Consider the following 19,924-nt stretch of genomic DNA (forward strand, 5'->3'; position numbering starts at 1 on the left):
TCAGAAACACCCCACTGTGTGGTGATAACATCCTTCATGTGTCTAGTTGACATGGTGGTGTCAGGGCAATGGTTGGACTCGATGATCCCAGAGGTCTCTTCCAACCTGATTGTTTCTGTGATTCTGTGATTCATGATGGATCCGCACAACACAAATATGAGATGGGGGAATGCCCAGGTAGTATATTGTCTATAGTATTGTTCCTTCTGGATCCAGTAAATAACAAGATGAGTATTTTAAAGAATAAAGAATATAAAAGCTGTCACTTGAGATCATACACTAATCAGCTCCAGACAGGGAAGGGCATAACATATTTCATGGTCATGTTGTTGCACCTGGTAATTTATGTACTGAACAAGAGCCTTCTGTTCTATAGTCTTGCCTTTATACACAGAGTTCTGAAGTGAGAGAAACGCAAATACTTTATGATTAGCAGAGTGACTTAAAGATTAGAAAATCACTTCTTATAAGAATCAATTGTGAAATGTTCCTGAAAATAAAGTTTATGATGAAAAGTGTTAAACACAACTATTTTCAAATGCATGCTGAGAAGTCTTGTAGTGCTACTGATAAAAGCACAGCATACCTTCAAATAACAGTACAGCATACCTTTAAATAACATTCATTATAACTGTGGAAAAGTGTTACATTTGCAGGGGGGAAAAAGTCATGCATTTTTCATTCTATTCACTCATTGGGTTAGGGATTTGATGTCATAAAAAACACATTAAACCACATATCTCTTTTGCAATTTGCTAAAAAGCTGAAAAACCTTGTAGCCTAACAGCTTCGAATGACTGAAGAGAAGCAGCAGAGGGTATTTGACTCACCAAAAATGCAGAGCATCTTATGCTGAAGATACTAGTTTCATTCTTTTTCTTCAGATTAAAAATTGTAAAGAATTTGTTTATTGCAATTTATTATAGTTACTGCCTGACTATTTTTCACTGGATGGGAGGAGGCATACAGGAGATGGACCTCTCTCTGGCCCCAAGGTCCAAGCTTGCTGGATTGTTCCCCAGTGACAGTGTGAGACCACAGTTCATTTGACTCTCACACAGGCTCTGATACCTCAAATCAAAATGGGGATTAGATTGTGTGTTTCTAAATGATTCTCAGAGACAATGCATTGCATATTTTAATGAATTTCAATGTCAGCAAGCAAATATCAGGACCAAGGGAAATTTTAGGAAGGATAATACAAATGGAAATTTCACTGCTGACTAACCCAGATTTCCTCAAAAATTTTTTCTCATATAATATGAAATTCAGTAAAAAAATACATAAAAGTTTTTCTTCTTCCTAAAGCTATTATTGCCAGTGCCCAAACAACATGGAATTGTTCAGTTAAAGAGGTGTGGATCTTCTGCAAGTGCGGGTTTGATCCTGTGGGCATGTGGTACTGACCGTTTAAACAGTGCTGCACTTTTGGGTTGGAACCTGTCAATCTGTGAAACAGAATGAACTGTCTAGAGCTGTAAAAAAAAGCTTCCCTAAAATAAGGCCCACTACCTTGTTCCTCCTTGTTGAACACAAGTTATGTCTAAAACAAGCACTAGAACGTAAGAATTCCATCATCATCTCTGCAACTGCGTAAAAGGAGAAAAATTATTGTTCCCTGTCTAAACTAAAGGTATGCTGTGTTAGCAATGACACAAAGCTGTAGTTATTATATTTGCTTAAAATCTTATAGTACACAAAGCATACTGCATGCTTAATAGAAATGTTCAAAATCTATTATTTACTGAGTTCTTGAAAGCATAAATAGTGTATACTCTTTAAAACTTTTTGTCTTTTTATAGCTTTTAATATTCTGGAAGCCTTGTGTACAGCATTCCCTGTATTCTTCTGTTTCCCTAGATGTTGCATGTTTCATAGGAACTGATAGATTTGGATCTGGAAATTCAGGACTTAACATTTATGGCAGAGATTTTATTAAAGTCAATAGTGTCAGTGTTATTAATTTTAATATGGCAAGCAGAATTCATCACTAGCATGTACAGAATTTTTCACACTTTGTGCCTGGCTGCATTTCATAGACACGTTTCTTAGTAATATTTAAAAAAAAACCACTTTTAACTGTTGCTGGTGTGAAATAGCAGGAACTACTTAGTGCTGTATAAGGTTGGACAGAGGCACAGGGTTTAATAAATTGTCTGCAATTCTACTACATTAATTTCCAGCCATTTCCCCACCCTACAGTCCAGAAGATGGAGCAAATTTCCTCATCATATATTTAGAACTTTAAAGTCACTGTTCTTTACCATGAAAGGAAGAGCTGGTTAGCAGAAATAACATAGTTTGAGATTCTTTTAGATGTCCTCATCAGCTGTATGTTTCACAGATGGACTTTATTGCATTGGTTATCACCTGTGTGTAACTATACGATGAACACTACTACAGATTCCTGAACACTGAATGTCTACAACCTACACCAATGCTTTAATATTGCCTATCTGAGCAAAGCGATAAAAAAAATTTTTTTCACAGCTCCCAAAGAGGTAGTCAGACTCACAAATATATACAAAGTTCTGGATACAACATCTAGGGAAAGGAGAGTAAAAAACAGCTGATGGACAAGGAGTCAAACTAACAAGAGGTGTTCTTTCAAGCCATGCAGGATGGGATTTGTCAGGCTTGGGTAGACAGTGGGAGGAATGAGCCAGGAGCAGGTGTGAAGCTTCTTTCGGATGGTACCGTGCTCATTCTGGACAGTGATGCTGTCCATGGGCAGTAAAGAGCAGGCCAGTGACAATTAGACAGCCAGGTTGGCCAAATGGTGATGGTAGTTACTTCAACCCTTGAAGTAGCTCAGTATTAGGAAGGTGCTAAGCTGTCTTTAAAGTAAACCTAACCTTTGAATTTCAAATTCTGTTTTGAGATTTCTCAATAGAATTAAGAGAAAAACCCTCATACAGATTTCCAGACCTCTTATGAAAAGTTCTGAAATGCCTGGATCAGATGTCATGGTTTAAACATTTGACTACTCAAAAAGCTTTTGCTTTGCTGTAGCACATTCAAAATCTAGGCTATTTCCATTTTCTGTTTACAATCAGTGAAAAAAAACCCTGCTTTTTTCTACTGTCTGAGATCATACTTGTTCAGTGTTCTCCAGCATTCCTCTTTCTTCTTCATATTTTTTTCCCTCTGGAGTTAACTCATCAATATCTCTTCTGTATGGTTAAATTTATTCTCCCTTTCTTTGCATTCTTCCTGTGACTTTATCTAAAACAGTGTGATCATTCAGAAAGGATGCCACTTGTGTAACATAGTAGACAGATTATTATTTCAAAAACCAGGAAAATTTCAGCAGTAAAATGCAAAAAAATGTATAAACAGATAAAAGAGTACATGAAGTCTGTAACAACAATAACGATACACTTTTACTTCTTAAACAGTAAGAAGAATTTTAATTTGTATTTGTTTTAATTGTAGTTACTAACAAATTATACAGTCCAGGTAAATGGTTACCCCAAAATCCTGACCATCATGGAGGAAGCAATATTTCTGGAGAGGTTATTCCAGAAGCATAGGACAAAATAAAGCTATCAGTAAAATACTTCAGTTATTCTGTTGTACTACATCTCAGTCTCACCAGCCTGGATCATCCTCAAGCTCTCAAGAAAGACTCTGAGAGAAGAAGAGTCTGCAGGGTGTATCACAGATTTTTTTCTGTGAGAAAAAAACACTGATGAGGAGTAGAGATGGTGGTCACATCTCTCTATGTGTAACTGATAAGAACCTCATTAATTTCCATAATTGCTGTCATGTTCACACGGCCTTGTTGTGAGTGGTCCCCCTGGACATCTTCCTCCTGCCCAACAGTTAATTCAGGTGTGCACTCCTCACTCACTACTATTGCTAAGCAATCTCTAGAAAAACTCAGTTTTCTGGATGTTTGGGGATTCTTTCTGCCTCCACTTCATCCCCAGCTCCCTAAGCACCATCTGTGCTTAGCATAGCTTTCTATTTGGCATAACCAGCGCTGTCATGGAAAAGAAAACCCAATTACTTCTTGCAAGCACCACTCTGGATGTTCCCAGGATTGGAATTCACTCATTCTTTGTGCCAGGAATTTCCACATCAATGTTTATACAGGGTAAGAACCCCTCCGTTTCCTTGCATGTTTTTCTGTTTTTCTTTCGTTTTCTTTGACCATAAACTGACAGGCTTTTCTAAACATTCTCCCCCATGAGCTCCTCTCTGGGCCCTTTCACTTGGCACTTGCCGCTTCAGATGTGTGAAGAATGTTTTTCATGGAGGTGCTGCTTCAGTCGGATGCTTGCAGAAGTAAACAGGTAGGTCTAGCTACATCATTTTCTCAACCATTGTGTATGATATTGATTAGCCTAAAAGTTATTGTGAATTGAAGATGAAGTTGATTAGGATGAAGCCCATATTAGGATACACTAGATTTAAGAAAAAGTTCATGGTATGTTCACTGTTGTGATAAAGTTAGAATTGCATACTCGGTGTACTACATGTATCCTGAAGAGTCCTAAAGATATTAGAGTATGTGATTAGCTTATAGCCAAAATTTAATGACAGTCTGCTGCTCAGCTATCTCCATGCTGGAAACAGCAGGAACAACCTGAATCAAAAAAAACCTGCATCACATCTTCAAAAAGTACTTTAAAATGCTAAAATAAAATGACAAATCCAAGCAAAAAGGTATGAGAGAATCAGAGGACTATCTATTTTCCCAATTTAACACATCACTTGTTTAAATTATTAAGCTATCCAGTCACTTCAGTTCAGTCTTAATTTAAGGTTAAGCTTTGCTGCCTTCAAATATGATTTCCTATTCATGTCCCCTCAAATATGCAATATAAATGCACATTAACCAAAACAAGTGAAACTTTGCTTTACATGCAATTGTTAATTCCATTGACCCATTGAAATCACTGTGTGAAGTACAGAAAACAATTTAAGTTTCTGCTAAGAATATTTGCTTATCCAGAGGCAAATCTTCTGAGCTGCGTGTGTAATGAAAAAATGTAACACCTCATTCTCCACCTATATTGATAGCAGGAAGATATACCTCAGTGTTTTGCCACTTGTTCACCCATACTTTTTACTCCCAAGTCTCTTCCCCAGACACAGGCACACATTGCTATCCCATTGTTTCCACAGGTGCATGCCTGCACCAGATGCTCATATTCTGCACACACACTTGGGGTTTCTCTCTCACACAGTCATCACTGATGCTAGTAAACTCCATTGCTCCCGCAGCTAATTCTCATGGACTTCACGTGCTCCCTTTTAAGCTCTCAAAGCTAACCATCCTTCAGTACCTGTGTTTTCCAAATGTTATCACTTCTCCTATAATTAGCATTCCCATCATGACTGTCCCCTTCCATGTTCAGTGCTATTCAACTCCAAACTAGTCATCTCCTTCCCTCCAAATTCACCAGAATACTGCTGATTTAAAATCAGCCCACTAGTCAAAACTTAAGCTTTTCATTGGTTGCAGGTAACCCTCCACTATGAGTGAGACGTAACATATGTAATATAGGCTTTCATACATTCCAGTCTCAGATCCCATCTTGTGTTAAAACCAGTCCATGATTACCTTTCTGTCTGTGTGCAGAGACAAGATTTAAAGCTGAAAAATAACATATTAATGTCCTGAATAAAATTATGTAAAAAACTATGACCAATGCAGTAGTAAAATAAGAAAAATATTTTAAAACAAATAATACAGATTTTTAGGCTGAGGGTGTAAGATTACCTGTTGCCAGATTATAAATGAATGAAGCAAATGAATTTTACATGTCATATAGTCCAGTTGGAACAAATATCAGGTAAAGTGGCACTACTGAGACTAACATGCCCTAAATAATGCATTTCCTTCACTCATTAAAAATCCTTGGTCTTGCTAGAAATGCTGGCTTTGAGAAATAACCTGTTATCATGAAACGGTATTAAAATGTTGATTTTCTAAAATAATTACAGTCCTCTCTTCAGAGGATTCCTTATCCTTCCAGCATAAGAAGGTCCATTTGAGCTCAGCCTGGCATTTTTAATAGTGAATCCCTTGCTGGGGGATAACTCACGTCACCTGCACTAGACAATTATAGGCAAGTTGTAACTTGTGTGCTCTGAATCACATATTTGAATGGAGTTTTATACCTCTGTCTACTAGCTACAGAGAGGACTTGGCCTTCCAGCTTTTTGATTCTTTCAGCCATACCTGAGATGCCTCACACAGATGGCACTGATGTTAATATCAATTCAAGCTGCATGTTCTTCAATTTGAAAGATGCCATAGTATCTAAAACTAACAGATAAAAAGACATAAAAATCTTAAATGGAGACAAATTTTCAATAATGTTTATACTAAACTTAATGGGGTTTGTGTTTGTGAAAATCTCAAATGTGCAAAACACCCGCCAGGATAGATCTCATGTATTTGCACATTGCAGTTTAAAAAAAAAAAAAAAAGGAAAGAAAAAAAAAGTTCTGTCTTCTGGCTGAAGATAACAGCATTTTTCCAATACATTCTTAACATAGTGTTCTCAATGCAATGTTACAGAAAGGTATATAGAGGAAAGGACTAAGCACAATTTCAAGCAACAATAGCCAGGTATAAGTTAGAAGGAGGCAGAAGTTTCACTTTCTTTCTGTAGAATGGTAAGATCACAGAATCACAGAACAGTGAGGGTTGGAAGGGACCTCTGGAGATCATCTAGTCCAACCCCCTGCCAAAGCAGGTTCCCCTAGAGCAGGTTGCACAGGGTCGCGTCCAGGCGGGTTTTGAATATCTCCAGAGAAGGAGACTCCACAACCTCTTTGGGCAGCCTTTATGTGTGTCAGTAAGAATGTGATTAAACCAAGCCTGTATGCAAATGAATTTGTTTCTTGTTCATTTTATTGCATTTACATGTTTAGGTTTCTTTTTCATTCTTCCCCAGTTGATGGATTTTTTTAAAAATTAAAGTATTGTAGAAGACAATACTTATAGAATAGTGGTGCCAATAACAGATAACTGAGTTTACAGTCAAAAATTTATATATGGCCAAATATTCCTTTAATAACCATTTTTATTGCCATGCAATTCGTAATTAATATCTTTCAAGCAGAGTGGGAGGAGGGTATTGTTGGCATAGCAAAACCTGCCAGGGGTTGATTGAGAAAACAGGAAGTATTATTCATGAATGACATCTTCATACCTGAGGATTTCAATTCCTAAGCAATTCTTTTCAATAAAAATTGCCATTGTTTTGATTTATTTTTCTAGAAATCAGGAGCAATGAGGTTGGAAAAATACTCCAGCAGTAATACATTTCAGTCCCTTCCCTTAAAAGTATATGTAGTCTAGAGCAGTGGCTGAAGACCTGGCTAAACTTGTCTTAAATCATTAAGACCCATTCCATTCTCATCCATATTAAATATCTTATCCGTCATTTCAGGATTGGGCATTAACTGCGACTCCAAAGTGAAACAATATAAATCAAAATTATGCTGAATAATTTTTGAAGAACTTCAGAATATGCCTACATGATACTGCAGAGCTCAAATAAAGAGAAAAGTAGTCTGGCTTGAGGAGAATGCATGCCTGAAAGCATCAAGACAGACAACTTTGCTGGCAATATATGGCAGGGCAGAAGAGAATACACTCAGCACTGGGTGTAGTTACAAAAAAAAAAATTCTTCCTCGTCTGTTGGGAAAAGCTAATGAGAAAGTATCAGTTTCTCTTTGTCCAGGCACATCTATTACAACCCATTTTTATCCTTTTATTGACAATTTCTGTTTAAACTATTGTAAGTTTAGTACTAGTTATAGCCAGTATTTCTTTCTTGTGGAGGGAGTAGGGTAGTTTATAGACAGCTAACTGGTTATTTTTTCCTTGTTTTAGTTTCCCATTATATCTGTAAGCTTTATGATCAGTGAGGCTTTCTTTTTGTTACAGGAACAAAACATTTCATTTTTGCATTATCACCACTACCCAACAACAGTTAAGAAAAGTTAAATGCAATCCACATACCTTAATCCAAATGTTTTATGTGAGAACAATCCCAAATATTTATTTAAATGTAATTTTTTGAGAAACTAGTACACGTCTTAAGACTTCTGCACCCCAGTGTTACATGAAAGTCTCTTAGGGAATTTCAAACATACAGCTAAAGGCTGTGTAGATCCATTTTTACTGTACTGTGTAATTATTGCTGATTTTAACATTTAAACTACCTGCTCCCTGGCCACAGTGCTCTGGATTTTATAAGCTGCTCAGATTCAGAATCCAACCATGATGGATGGATTTAACAAGCCAAGTCAGAGATAAAGCATCTGGTCCAAATTCATTATCAATATCACTAAAATTGAAATGTATTCTTACAATGTAATATAATGTAAAACCAGCAGGATCTTCCCAGTTAAATATCTCCTTCCATCTCTCTCTCTCAGAGTCACATGTTCCATTTCAAAACTATGAGAAAAATCAGATTACCTACATCCAAGGCACAACAGTTTAGAAGAATAAAACACTCCTCATTCTGTGACTTTCATTCCATTAATTCCATGGTTTTCACATACAAGTGACTATATAGTATGAAAAAAAAAATCTGTATTCAGTGTTTCCATTTTTCTTGGCAAGTCTTAAAGTGTCCATCTGATGACAAGATTTTGAGAGAGTCATGTGTTTTAACTTTCTAATTTCATGTTTCTCTTTTCTGTTTTTAGATCCTTGGGTCAACACATTACTTGAATTTATATCATGTGACTTCTATTTTGTTTTTACTGTTCTGCAAACTAATAAACTTCAATACCACAAAACTGTCTGATGATCCCATCACCTACAAAAATTTGCTCTTTTTCCTATCACACAGTTGAGAAAAATAGAGAAAGTGGGCAGGGATTCGGAGGGTACTTTCAGTTATGAAGGACAGGTATTGTAACCTGACAGTTTTTGTTTCTAATCATTCTAAAGCAAAATAAATCAAAAATAGTGTTCCAGGTTCTCCATTTGGGGAACTCCAAAATGCTTACAGTGGCATGCAGGAGTATTTGCAACATTTAGATGGATGCTTCTTTATGCTTCCAGGTGTTTGTAAAGATTTAGATTATTTTCACACAGACTTCATTATTTTAAACACATGAAATAAATTTTTCAAATTTAATTGTAGACCAGTCAACAACAGGCATAAGGGAATAAGAATCCTCCTGAAGCTATGGTTTTAAGAGAGATGTTTCTTATTCAGCTTTAATTCCATTCCTTTGTAGAAGTGTATTCATATTTGCAAATTCATTGCTTCTCAGTTTTGCTTCTGTGTTTAATTCATTGACGGGAATACCAATCAAATCCAGACTTGTCAGTTTAGCGTGGTATCTTACTTATTTAAGAGATATTTTAGCATTATTTTACTATGGTAGTAAATAGTGCAGAAATTCAATACAAAATAGCTTACAATAAATAATAGACACAGCAGGCTCCGGCATTTTTAACATGTTTTCATCGTAAATGTACTTACTAATTCCCCTGCTTCACAAGAGTATTCTACTCTCAGTTGAATAATTTCTTTAGTGAGGACTTTAATCAGAAAACTGACTTTTAGAGTGCTTGAGCACTAGAATGTCATTTTATCTGTCAATCTCAGTAGCAGATGAGGTAAACGTTCTGTAAATGGCAAAAGTTACTTGTCATATTATGGAAATAACCTACCACTGACCTACTGTCCATACAAGGTACCTAAAGATACACTTGTCTGTATAATATTCTTATAAAATGCAGGAATACTGCCTCAACATCTGACTTTATAATCCCTTAATTACTAGTGTGATGATACTGTTAACTGCCTAAAGCAATTAATATGGAAATACTGAGCTTTCTTTTGCTGTAGTCAGAAGAGTGCTGGGGCAAATGGATGTTTCTGCATCTTTTCCATGTCTTAACTTAGAGAGGCAGAACCATCACCGTAACCAGGTGCAGCAGCTCTTGAAGTCAGTGGAGAGGCTGTAGTGGGATGATGGCTGAGGCCCAGGTTTAACAGATTATCACTGACTACTCTTCAGTCTCTTTTCCACAGATATTTCATTGCATAGTGTCAGTGCAGAATGAAGTTAAGCATTGCTACTCAGGAGCTTTGGGGATGCTTTAAACACCAGCTATTCCTGTACTGTTCAAAGTACTTATGTGTTTCTGAAATGCTTAATCCTTTAGAACTGCTGAAACATCACGATAATGCCAAAGGTAGACATTAAAATTTAACAGTCAAGTCTCTCAGTACATGAATTTGACACAGGTCTATAAAGTAAGATTGCCCAATTAATTGTGTATCTATTGTACTTCCACTTGTTGTACTTAAATGACTACTTTGAAGCCAAAAAAGTTTAAAAAATCATATATTAAATATATTTATTGCATTATTTCAAAGATTTAAAGAAATAGGTTTATTCAATAAAACATGCAAAAAGCTTTAATAATAAAACTATTAAGATAATTGAAGTAAAGAAAGTCCTTAATAAAACAGAAGATGGCAAGCTGAATTACTGTTTTTCAGCCATGCATTGGCCAATGCATGTGAAAATTATAATCAAAGAAAAAATGAATTTGCAATTGCACTACAAACCAGTATTTCAGAGGGCTCTTACAAGTACAGCGACCAAACATGAAATCGTTAAAGGCAGATGTGATTCCCTTTTACTACTGACTGTCTTCCATGAAGGGAGCTTGCATTTCCCAAGGAGAGATGGATCAGCAAGAATACAACCCTCAGACATTCCATAAAGGGAGTTATTTCTCTGTACTGAAAACTTCGTGGGAGTTGAGTGAGACCAGCTAATTTACATCAGTGAAAAGTTTATGGGCAGTCAGACTGCTGTGAGCTGCATCGTTCTGCTTCTCTCAGGCAGAATTAGCTACACTGAGAGATAAGTTGCAGGAGACTAAAAGTAGTCGGGGCTTGGCTTTATTCTTAATGATTGACTCTAAATCTTAATGCATCTTTGAGGAACAAATTAGGAATTCTTTGCTTTTTGTTTCTTCAGTCATTGAAGAAGTACATAATACTACTGACCTCCAAAAAAAAGGAATCATGATAAAGATCCCAAAGTGAGATAAGCACCATGTCATAACTCTGGGAGCAAGTGTCCCAGCTTAAACACACAGCTTGTTGCCCTGGTCAAATTACTCAGCTAAGCATGAAAGTCAGTAAAACAGAGTTGTTCGCGTTGTCCAGCTGTTACCAAACAGAAGGTGGGCCTTGATGCCAGTGTGGGGAGGCCAGCCAAGGAAGAACCCTTGGAAGATTCTTTCATAATGAATACAGACAAGATTAGTAAGCTGTAGCTGCTCAACACCCTGAATTCTGCAGTGGTTTAGCTTTTCAGGTCTTGATTTTGCAAATTTGATGTTATCCTCTTAGTTTTCAGAGTGTCAGGTAGAACTGAATTGTTCTGAGAATCATGAGAGATTATCATTACTAAGTAGCATTTTATTAGGATAGAAAAGACTCCTCTTGTGACATCATTTCGTAATGACATTTATTTGCATCTTTAGTAGTGAGAACATGATGAAGAAGCACAGCTGCAAGGTATGAAAATTTTCAGACTAAACTGAAGGCTTCTTATATAAGTTACATGGAGCACTACATAGCAGTGGAGCGAGAGCTGCAGTTATGAGGCTGTTCTGTGAAAAATTAGATTCCTTGAAAAGTTTCCGTAAGAATGCTGAGGAAAGAAGATTAAGAGAGACAAGAATTTTCAAGACTGGAGATGGAGAAGAGATGGTGTTCACTCCCAGTGAACAGAAGTTCACTGGAGTCAGTGGAGAATTCTGGAGCACTCATATAGACAGACAGCATGACAGCCATAGATCATTCTGGCTATTCTGGCTTGGCTTTACAGTTAAAAAGACAAACTTAATCAGTAATTATGTGCTGCGAGACATTTGTTGTGACACATTAGGTTAATGATCCTCTTCTCTTTATTCCCTTAATCTTCATCTTACTTGTGCTCTAGTTAAAAATGAAAGACCTCAAACACAAATCCGGCACTTTATCTATCTGTTTGTACACAACAGTCCTGCATCCAGGGATTTTGTGGCATTTCAGGCACCAACAAAATATGTAAATTTGAATCCAGCTACTTGCTGTACGAGACCATCTGGTATTTGTATTAGCAGAGCAGCCCATGCAGAGATTCTTACCCTGCATTATGGACCAATCTCTTAATTGCACACTTTTTCCTTTGTTAGCTATTTTCTTCAGCCTGAATGTACACAAATATATACACATACATTGTAATACTGTAACTTTCATATGCAGAACAATATCTGTCAGTGGACTTGGAAAATTTGTCTATTGCCAATAGGAAATGTCAATGCTTATTAAGCTCATGAACGAAATGAAATGCCAGGACCTCTTAATGTATAACCTTCTGAGCCTGCTTATTAATGCAAACCCACTAGAAAAAGGTCTCATGACAACTTGACCTTTCCCAAACAATGATTCCTTATTCATGGTCAATTAGGATGGTTTTCCTCACTTAAAAAAATATAAGAGGAACAACTAATTAAATACCTAAAAGAAAGTTATTGAAAGGGCAGTTGATTTTTTTTCTGATAAGTCAAACCTACGTATTTTACTCCGTCAGTTAGGAATAAATGCCTGCATGCAGCACTCTTTTTACAAAGATTTAATATAGTAATGCACCCAGGAAATTGCCTCTTAATTTAGTGTTTACACATCTTTGCCAACAGCAGTTTAATTTTAGATATAAAACTCTCCTCAGTACAGTATTGGCCATCCCTGTCCACGCAATACAAAAAAAAAAAAATCTGAAGAGTTTAGTGCACATATTTGTGGGAGGGTGAGTGGTGGCTGAAAGTTGAGCTTTTTATTGCTTACAGCAGTTAATTCCATGCCATTGTTTAACCTTCACTATGGTTACTCTGGGGGTATATTTGAGTTCAGCATCTTATTTCGTGCTCTCTGTGTGTTCCCTATACCTGAATGATAGTGTTGTACACCAAACTGTATGCTGAAATGAAATATGCTGAGATTAAGAATGTCTAAATCTTCAGTGTTTGTACTTTTAGAGTTCTCATAAAGTAATTGCTTGTGTTTTTTCTAGCCTTCTGCTATAAAAACCTCATCTACAAGGCAAACTGTGTGAAGTTTTACAAATAATTGCTTTATGATGAACCAGTTTAAGTGTATTTTGTGTTCCATTTCAAAATTATGTATATATGCACATATAGAATCATATAATTGTAGAATAGTTTGGGTTGGAAGGGACCTTTAAAGGTCATCTAGTCCAACCCCCCCTCACTGTTCAACCTGATCTTGAATGTTTCCAGGGATGGGGCATCTACCACCTCTCTGGACAACCTGTTCCAGTGTTTCAACACCCTCATCATAAACATTTCTTCCTTATATCTAGTCTGAAATTAATATATATTGGTTTTATATCTAAAACCAATATTTCAAATGCAAAGGGTTTTTTTCATTCCAAATGTCAAGGTCTTCTTTGTTTCATCCACAGTTTAGTTTTTAACTTCTTAGGATTAATTTTTATCAAAGTCTCACGTAGACAGTGGAAAAGCTTGGCAAAACCGGTTGCAAATCATTTTACTGCTGATTTCAACGTGTCACTTGTGTAGGCAAGTGACATGCATTAACAAAGCGCAACCAACAGAAGGGGTCAGTAACCCTGGGGTTTAGGACTGGTGGTGTGCTTCAGTAAACGCTCAGCAGCCTTTTAGGTGAGCCTGTTTACTTTCACATTGCAAGGGGCTAACACCACCTCTGTGGTCAGTCACTGTCTATCTCAGCTGGAGAGACAGTGACTGATAAGAACTGGCAGCTTGTGAAAACAGGTGATATGTGCACAGAGATCATCTTGGTATGCCCTCAAGTACTTTTAAGTTGCTTTGCTTGTAATAAGAGGATGTCAGAAGTCCTTTATAATCTATGTATAGACTATATATATATATATATATACACACACACACACACAAATACCATCACGATCATATGCTCAAGTGTATGCTGTCATGCTGAGAGAAGGTGGCTCTGTGCAGCTGCGGGTTCATCCCATCAGTAGATCATCCTGCATTAATGCCTCAAGCACTAATGCTAAGAAATCTGGTCTGAGTTCCCTTAACTAATAAGTGACTCTCACTCCTTATCAGCATAACAAGTAAAAGTAAGAGCTTTGTAAACAGGGAACATCATTAGGCTTTGTTTTTCTAATCTGTCCATATCCTTGATTACACAAGAAAAAAAAAGGACATGACAAGAGAAAAGCAACTCAAGTTCTCAATGAAGTATTAGGGCATCAAGCTGTGGTGCAGCGTTTGGTGTTACACGCGGCATGCACAACCCCGGGTTCCATACAGCACTTTACTATTCTTTTTTGGCTGCTCTCTAGGACTGGGGGGACTAGGACTGTGGCCCTTGTATTATACTGTCAACAGTGCAAATTACATATCACAACAAACAAAAGGAGACTGCACAACTGTGTTAGTTTAAATGGGAATTTGCTGTACCCACTTTGTGATCCTGTTGTGCTTCCAGATCACCGCAGTCTGGCCTTGCAGTAAAGGAGAATGCAGCACTTGGTCTTTTTCTGCATCTCATCCAACACAGATGCTTCATATTAGCAGTGTTCTTGAGAGTCTTTTCCAGAATCACCAGTACGCTAAGCTCACTTGTTATTTTGTACACTTCAGTCATGAACAGCCACTGGGGATGTGGGAGGGAGGTGGGAGGAGCTCATCATATGAAAGGTGAGGAACTATTTTATAATGTGTCAGAAAGCTTTTTACCATCTCTCTGGGCAATTTGTGCCAGTGTTTCACCACCCTCATCGTAAAAAATTTCTTCCTTATATCGAGTCTGAATCTACCCTCTTTCAGTTTAAAACCATTACCCCTCATCCTATCACTACAGGCCCTGCTAAAAAGTTTGTCCCCATCTTTCCTATAATCCCCCTTTCAGTACTGAAAGGCTGCAATAAGGTCTCCCCAAAGTCTTCTCTTTCCCAGGCTGAACAACCCCAACTCTCTCAGCCTTTCTTCATAGAAGAGGTGCTCCAGCCCTCTGATCATTTTTGTGGCCCTCCTCTGGACTTGCTCCAATAGCTCCATGTCTTTCCTGTGCTGAGGAATCCAGAGCTGGATGCAGTACTGCAGGTGGGGTCTCATGAGAGCAGAGTAGAGGGGCAGAATCACCTTCCTTGACCTGCTGGCCACGCTTCTTTTGATGCAGCCCAGGATACAGTTGGCCTTCTGGGCTGCAAGTGCCATTGCCGGCTCATCTCCAGCTTTTCACCCACCCATACCCCCAAGTCCTTCTCCTCAGGGCTGCTCTCTATGCCTTCATCCCCCAGCCTGTATTGATACTGGGGACTGCCCCAACCCAGGTGCAGGACCTTGCACTCACCCTTGTTGAACCTCATTAGGTTCACAGGGGTCCATTTCTTGAGCTTGTCCAGGTCCCTCTGGATGGCAAAGTATCTATTGATACTATTTATATATATTAGTTTTATATATATTTATATATTATACTATTTATTATTTTTATATTATTAACAGTTTATTAGCACGTGTTTTATTTATCTTTTTACACTATCACCGAATCACCACACGTACAGTACAACATACATAATGAAGCAAATGATAAAGGGGAAAAAATATATATGTAGCCACTCTTAACATAAGTTTGTGCAAAGTGGTAACCAGATAGGAGAAAATTATTTTCAAGCATCTAATTCTAGTAAACCACATACTATGCCTTAGAGCAATTCTTTGCTGTTTTGAGAAGTATGGTCAGCTTAGCAGAATGGGGCTATAGATGGCTATACAGAAAATTATCCACATGAGACCAAGACATAGCATCTGCAGGTTGGAAGGAAAGAGCTAGTACGTGCTGTTAAATTAAGAGTGTCAAGAAAATAGACAGCTATCTCATATTAAGCTTTTCTTTGTTGAAAATGTACATTTGTTCCTAAAACCAGCAACACAATAAGCAGAAGATTGGGCCTCATTCGTTTAGAAGCAAGGAAATAGAAAGGGACACAAAGAACATCCACGGGCAACTCCTGTGCCATGGACAGGCTAGTTGCCACCTCCTTCAGTCGAGGTTATTCCCAATGCACAAGTTTGCTCTCCATTTCCTCCACTGGGAGGAAATTAGCGCATAGGGAATGGAAGAGGTCATCAATTGGAGAAAAACTTCTTTCCTATCAGCTGATAAGTGATTTCGCCTGCATGGAGATGCTAAAAGTCCCCTGTGAAGAGCCCACATAAGTATATCACCAGAAAAGGACAAAGCTGTCAGCTTGGGTATATGTCTGCTGTTGGAGGCCATCGTTTTCTGTGAAGCCCTTGTGGCCAGGTAGCTGCAAGCCAGATTCAGAGAGTCTCATTCATCACCCTTTAGATTTGGATTTCAGCTACAGCTATTGCACACCTAGGTCCACGTAAAGCCCCGATGGGAACCTCATAAAAGTTCAGCATCTGGATCAAATGGCTGCTTCAGGTGCAGCAGATAATTTCTTAAGGTTTGAATTTGTTTTCACTGGTGATGTTGTCTTTTAGGTAAGTTGACACAGTTTGCATCTGAAGAGGCTGTACTGTTTTTCTTAACCATATTTTGATTACCGGCAAATAATAGCTTTAACCTCTCGCAGAGGGGAACACAATGACTCTGGCATACAACTGATCTGAGCAGACAGCTCAAAGCTACAATCTACTCCTTCAGTCAATATAAACTGACAGTGTGATTATGTACCTTCAAAACAAGAATGCGCTTTGGAATACCTCAGAAAATACTTACCAAGTGTAATTATTACTTAAATACAGCACCCACAGAAATCTCATCACTCAAATATGTGGATGAGGTGTTTTATTCCAATAGTTGTTCCTTGGTGATGGAAATAACATTTCCATGTTTAAATAGTGGTAAAGATTGTTTTTAAAAATGCTTTAGTGAAAAGACAATATACATGTTTTTTCCATGTTTGATGTTTCTTATGCTTGCTTTTCGAAACTGCTATTTCTTTTCCTCCTGTTTTTCTGCAGCAGTTAAGATCACGGATGAACCAGAATCATCAGGCGATAACATTTTAGTTACAGCCAGCACTTACAAAACATTGCCTTTCTCTATTGCTTCAAGTGATCTCTCTACCACCCAGCTCGAAGATGCTACTACAGACGCAGTACCATCAGACCAAACAGCACCGCTGCCTACAGCAACCAGCCCATCCTACAGCCACTCCGAGATCACTGAACAGTCCCTTGAAGTACCAGATTCCTCAGTGCCAGCATCTGAGAGCGTTCTTCCCGACGGCACCGGGACAGGAGTGCAGGATATTGCTGCCAAGTTAGATCCCATTGATGTGATGAGCACAGCAGCACCGGATGAAGTGGAGCATGGCAGCAGTTATACCTCCATGCTGACAACTGAGCCTGCAGAAGCCACTCCAGCTCCTACGCTGAAATATGTAACTGCCAGCTCCATGACAACTGCAGCCAAAGGCAAAGAGCTAGTGGTTTTCTTCAGCTTGAGGGTAGCCAACATGCACTTTTCTGATGACCTCTTCAATAGGAGTTCGCCAGAATACAAAGCACTAGAACATCAGTTTGTGCAATTGGTGAGTAAAAACCAACTTGAACAACATATGCAATAGTTGTTGGGCACAGTTTAAAGAGCTACACTGAAGAGCACAGTATTTTAACAATATCAAACCCTACTACAATTCAGTCTGATAAGCTGTATTTTTAAAGGACCCCTAAGCCTGGAATGCTGTCAGGGTATGATGAAAGATTTTATGAAGTCAGTGATGAAAGTTTTTACTTGTTCAAGAGCGTACAGATGTATGCCTGGCATGTAATTTATTTGGCTTTTTCTTAGATTCATGTCAACAGTATAGCAGTGCTCATTACATCTAAGGCTTGTGCCTACATGCTGGATTTAAAAACAGGCCTTTTAAAATATGTCATAGCTTAGCTGGGGGAATGGGATTAGATATGGATTTTCTCTATGGGTACAACAGGGCAGCAGGTCAGCTCAGTAACATGCCTATTACGCTATGCCCTAACCTGCCTGGATTGAACGTTTGAAAATAATTAAAGTTGGCTTTTGAGTGAGGTGATTTTTTTCTTCCAGATGAATAAACTCCCCAGCTGCTGTGCATTTCATTGCAGGGGAAATGGCTGCCCATCCATCTCAATACATTATTGAGAACGATGCAAAAGTCCAGAACAAGATAGCGCTAAACAGAAAAGTGAATTTGGTGGTGGAGTTTAACAATTGTATTAAATTCAGAGAAATAAGTGTGCAATGTGTGTACCTGATAATGAAAAGTGACTATAAGAGAAATTAATATCAGGCGGACATGGACAGTAAGTTAAAATAAAGGCAACTTTCTGTTTTGCAGCTACTTCCATACCTTCAGTCCAATCTTACAGGTTTTAGGCACCTGGAAATACTTAACTTCAGGAATGGGAGTGTGATTGTGAATAGCAAAATGAAATTTGCCAGGACTGTGCCATACAATATCACGGAAGCAGTACACTGCGTTTTGGAAGATTTCTGTAATGCTGCAGCCCAACGCCTCAATTTGGAAATTGACAGCTATTCCCTGGATATTGAGCCAGGTAAGATTGCGTTAATAATGTATGTGCAAAACCAAAACCAAGCAGATAATCTTTTCCAGATTGTTGCAGGTTCAGATAACAATATTAGCAATAGCCTCTCAGTGATCAGCAGTAATAAGAAAAAACAAGATACTGCAAATTCAACTATCTGCAGACATATTTTCATACTATAACGAAATGCTGGATGGAGGTGTAGGTCTGTGCATGTACACCAACTGCTTTCCAGGGCCAGCTATAGGGAACTAAAAACTCCCTAAGATAAGGGCTGGCTGAAGATGGGTATAAAGAATGCCCATGTGCCGTTTACAGGAGTGACATATACAAACTTTGCACCTGAGTAAGTAAACATCATTTCTGATGATTTTTGCAGCGTAGTAAGCAAACCATGGTTTCAGGCATCATTAAATCTACTTTTAAAGGACTACAGAGTTCAAGACAGAAGATGATTTCTACAAATAACTGGATTCTACAGATACTCACCGACCAGACCATTAGTATATGGAGCACTCCATAGATTTGTAATTCCAGCATCCCTCATATAAAATAAATCTCAAATATGTCTGTAAGCCTGTAGTCTTTGTTAAATAGTAGAAAGTCAGTAACAGCATATCTGGACACTACTGTAAAGTTGGAAGGTCCACTGGCATGGAAAAGAAAGATACCAATGCCTTAGCAGGCAGATGCCTTTAGGAGTTTTGGTTAAGCTGTCTTTTTATGTACAGATCTCTGACAATTCCAGAACAATAATCCATTTACAATTCATCCCGGCAGTTTCTAATCTGTTTTCATTTTATGTATCTCTTTGTGGCCATTAAAAGCATAGGTAGTGTGTGGTAAAGAAAGTTAACAAAATCACAGTGTTCAAACTTTCAAATACTGTTTTGCTGAATAAAGTATTAAATGAGTTCACTAGAAAGAGTGAACTTTGGGCTACCACACATTCTCTGCTTCGGTAGTAAATTTTCATGAAATAAAAATTAAAATCAGAATGCTGCTAAAATGCAAACACAGAAAAACTTATAAATCTTTCATTGTCATCCATATCAGCTGCTTTACTGATGTGGTATTTCAACATTAATTCAAGAAAATTATATCACAGTGAGTTTGCTGAGAGTGCTGTTCTTTCAAGATTTATGAGCAGTAGTAAAATGTCAAAATAGAAGAAACTGTGTTTAGAAAGTCAGTATATTCCCACACAGGTGTTCCAAACCCCTACTGCCTTTTCACTTCACAACAAAAAAAAAAAGGACAAATAAAAAACCCAACCTGTTTAGTAAATTAAGGTAATTTAAGCAAATTCCTATTTATTGTGAAAGTAGGAG

At 37.8% G+C, this 19,924-nt stretch overlaps 1 protein-coding gene across 1 annotated transcript in view; it reads left to right on the forward strand.

Annotated features, from left to right (window-relative positions):
* Positions 1–19,924, forward strand: part of IMPG1 (interphotoreceptor matrix proteoglycan 1) — a 65,841-nt gene that overhangs the window by 40,161 nt on the left and 5,756 nt on the right. Inside the window, exons 13-14 of the mRNA XM_068413643.1 lie at positions 17,025–17,596; positions 18,383–18,602. Coding sequence (XP_068269744.1) covers positions 17,025–17,596; positions 18,383–18,602 — 792 coding nt within the window. The remainder of the gene's footprint in view (positions 1–17,024; positions 17,597–18,382; positions 18,603–19,924) is intronic.

This window comes from Nyctibius grandis, chromosome 1, assembly GCF_013368605.1.
Source record: "Nyctibius grandis isolate bNycGra1 chromosome 1, bNycGra1.pri, whole genome shotgun sequence".
Lineage (NCBI taxonomy): Eukaryota > Metazoa > Chordata > Aves > Nyctibiiformes > Nyctibiidae > Nyctibius > Nyctibius grandis.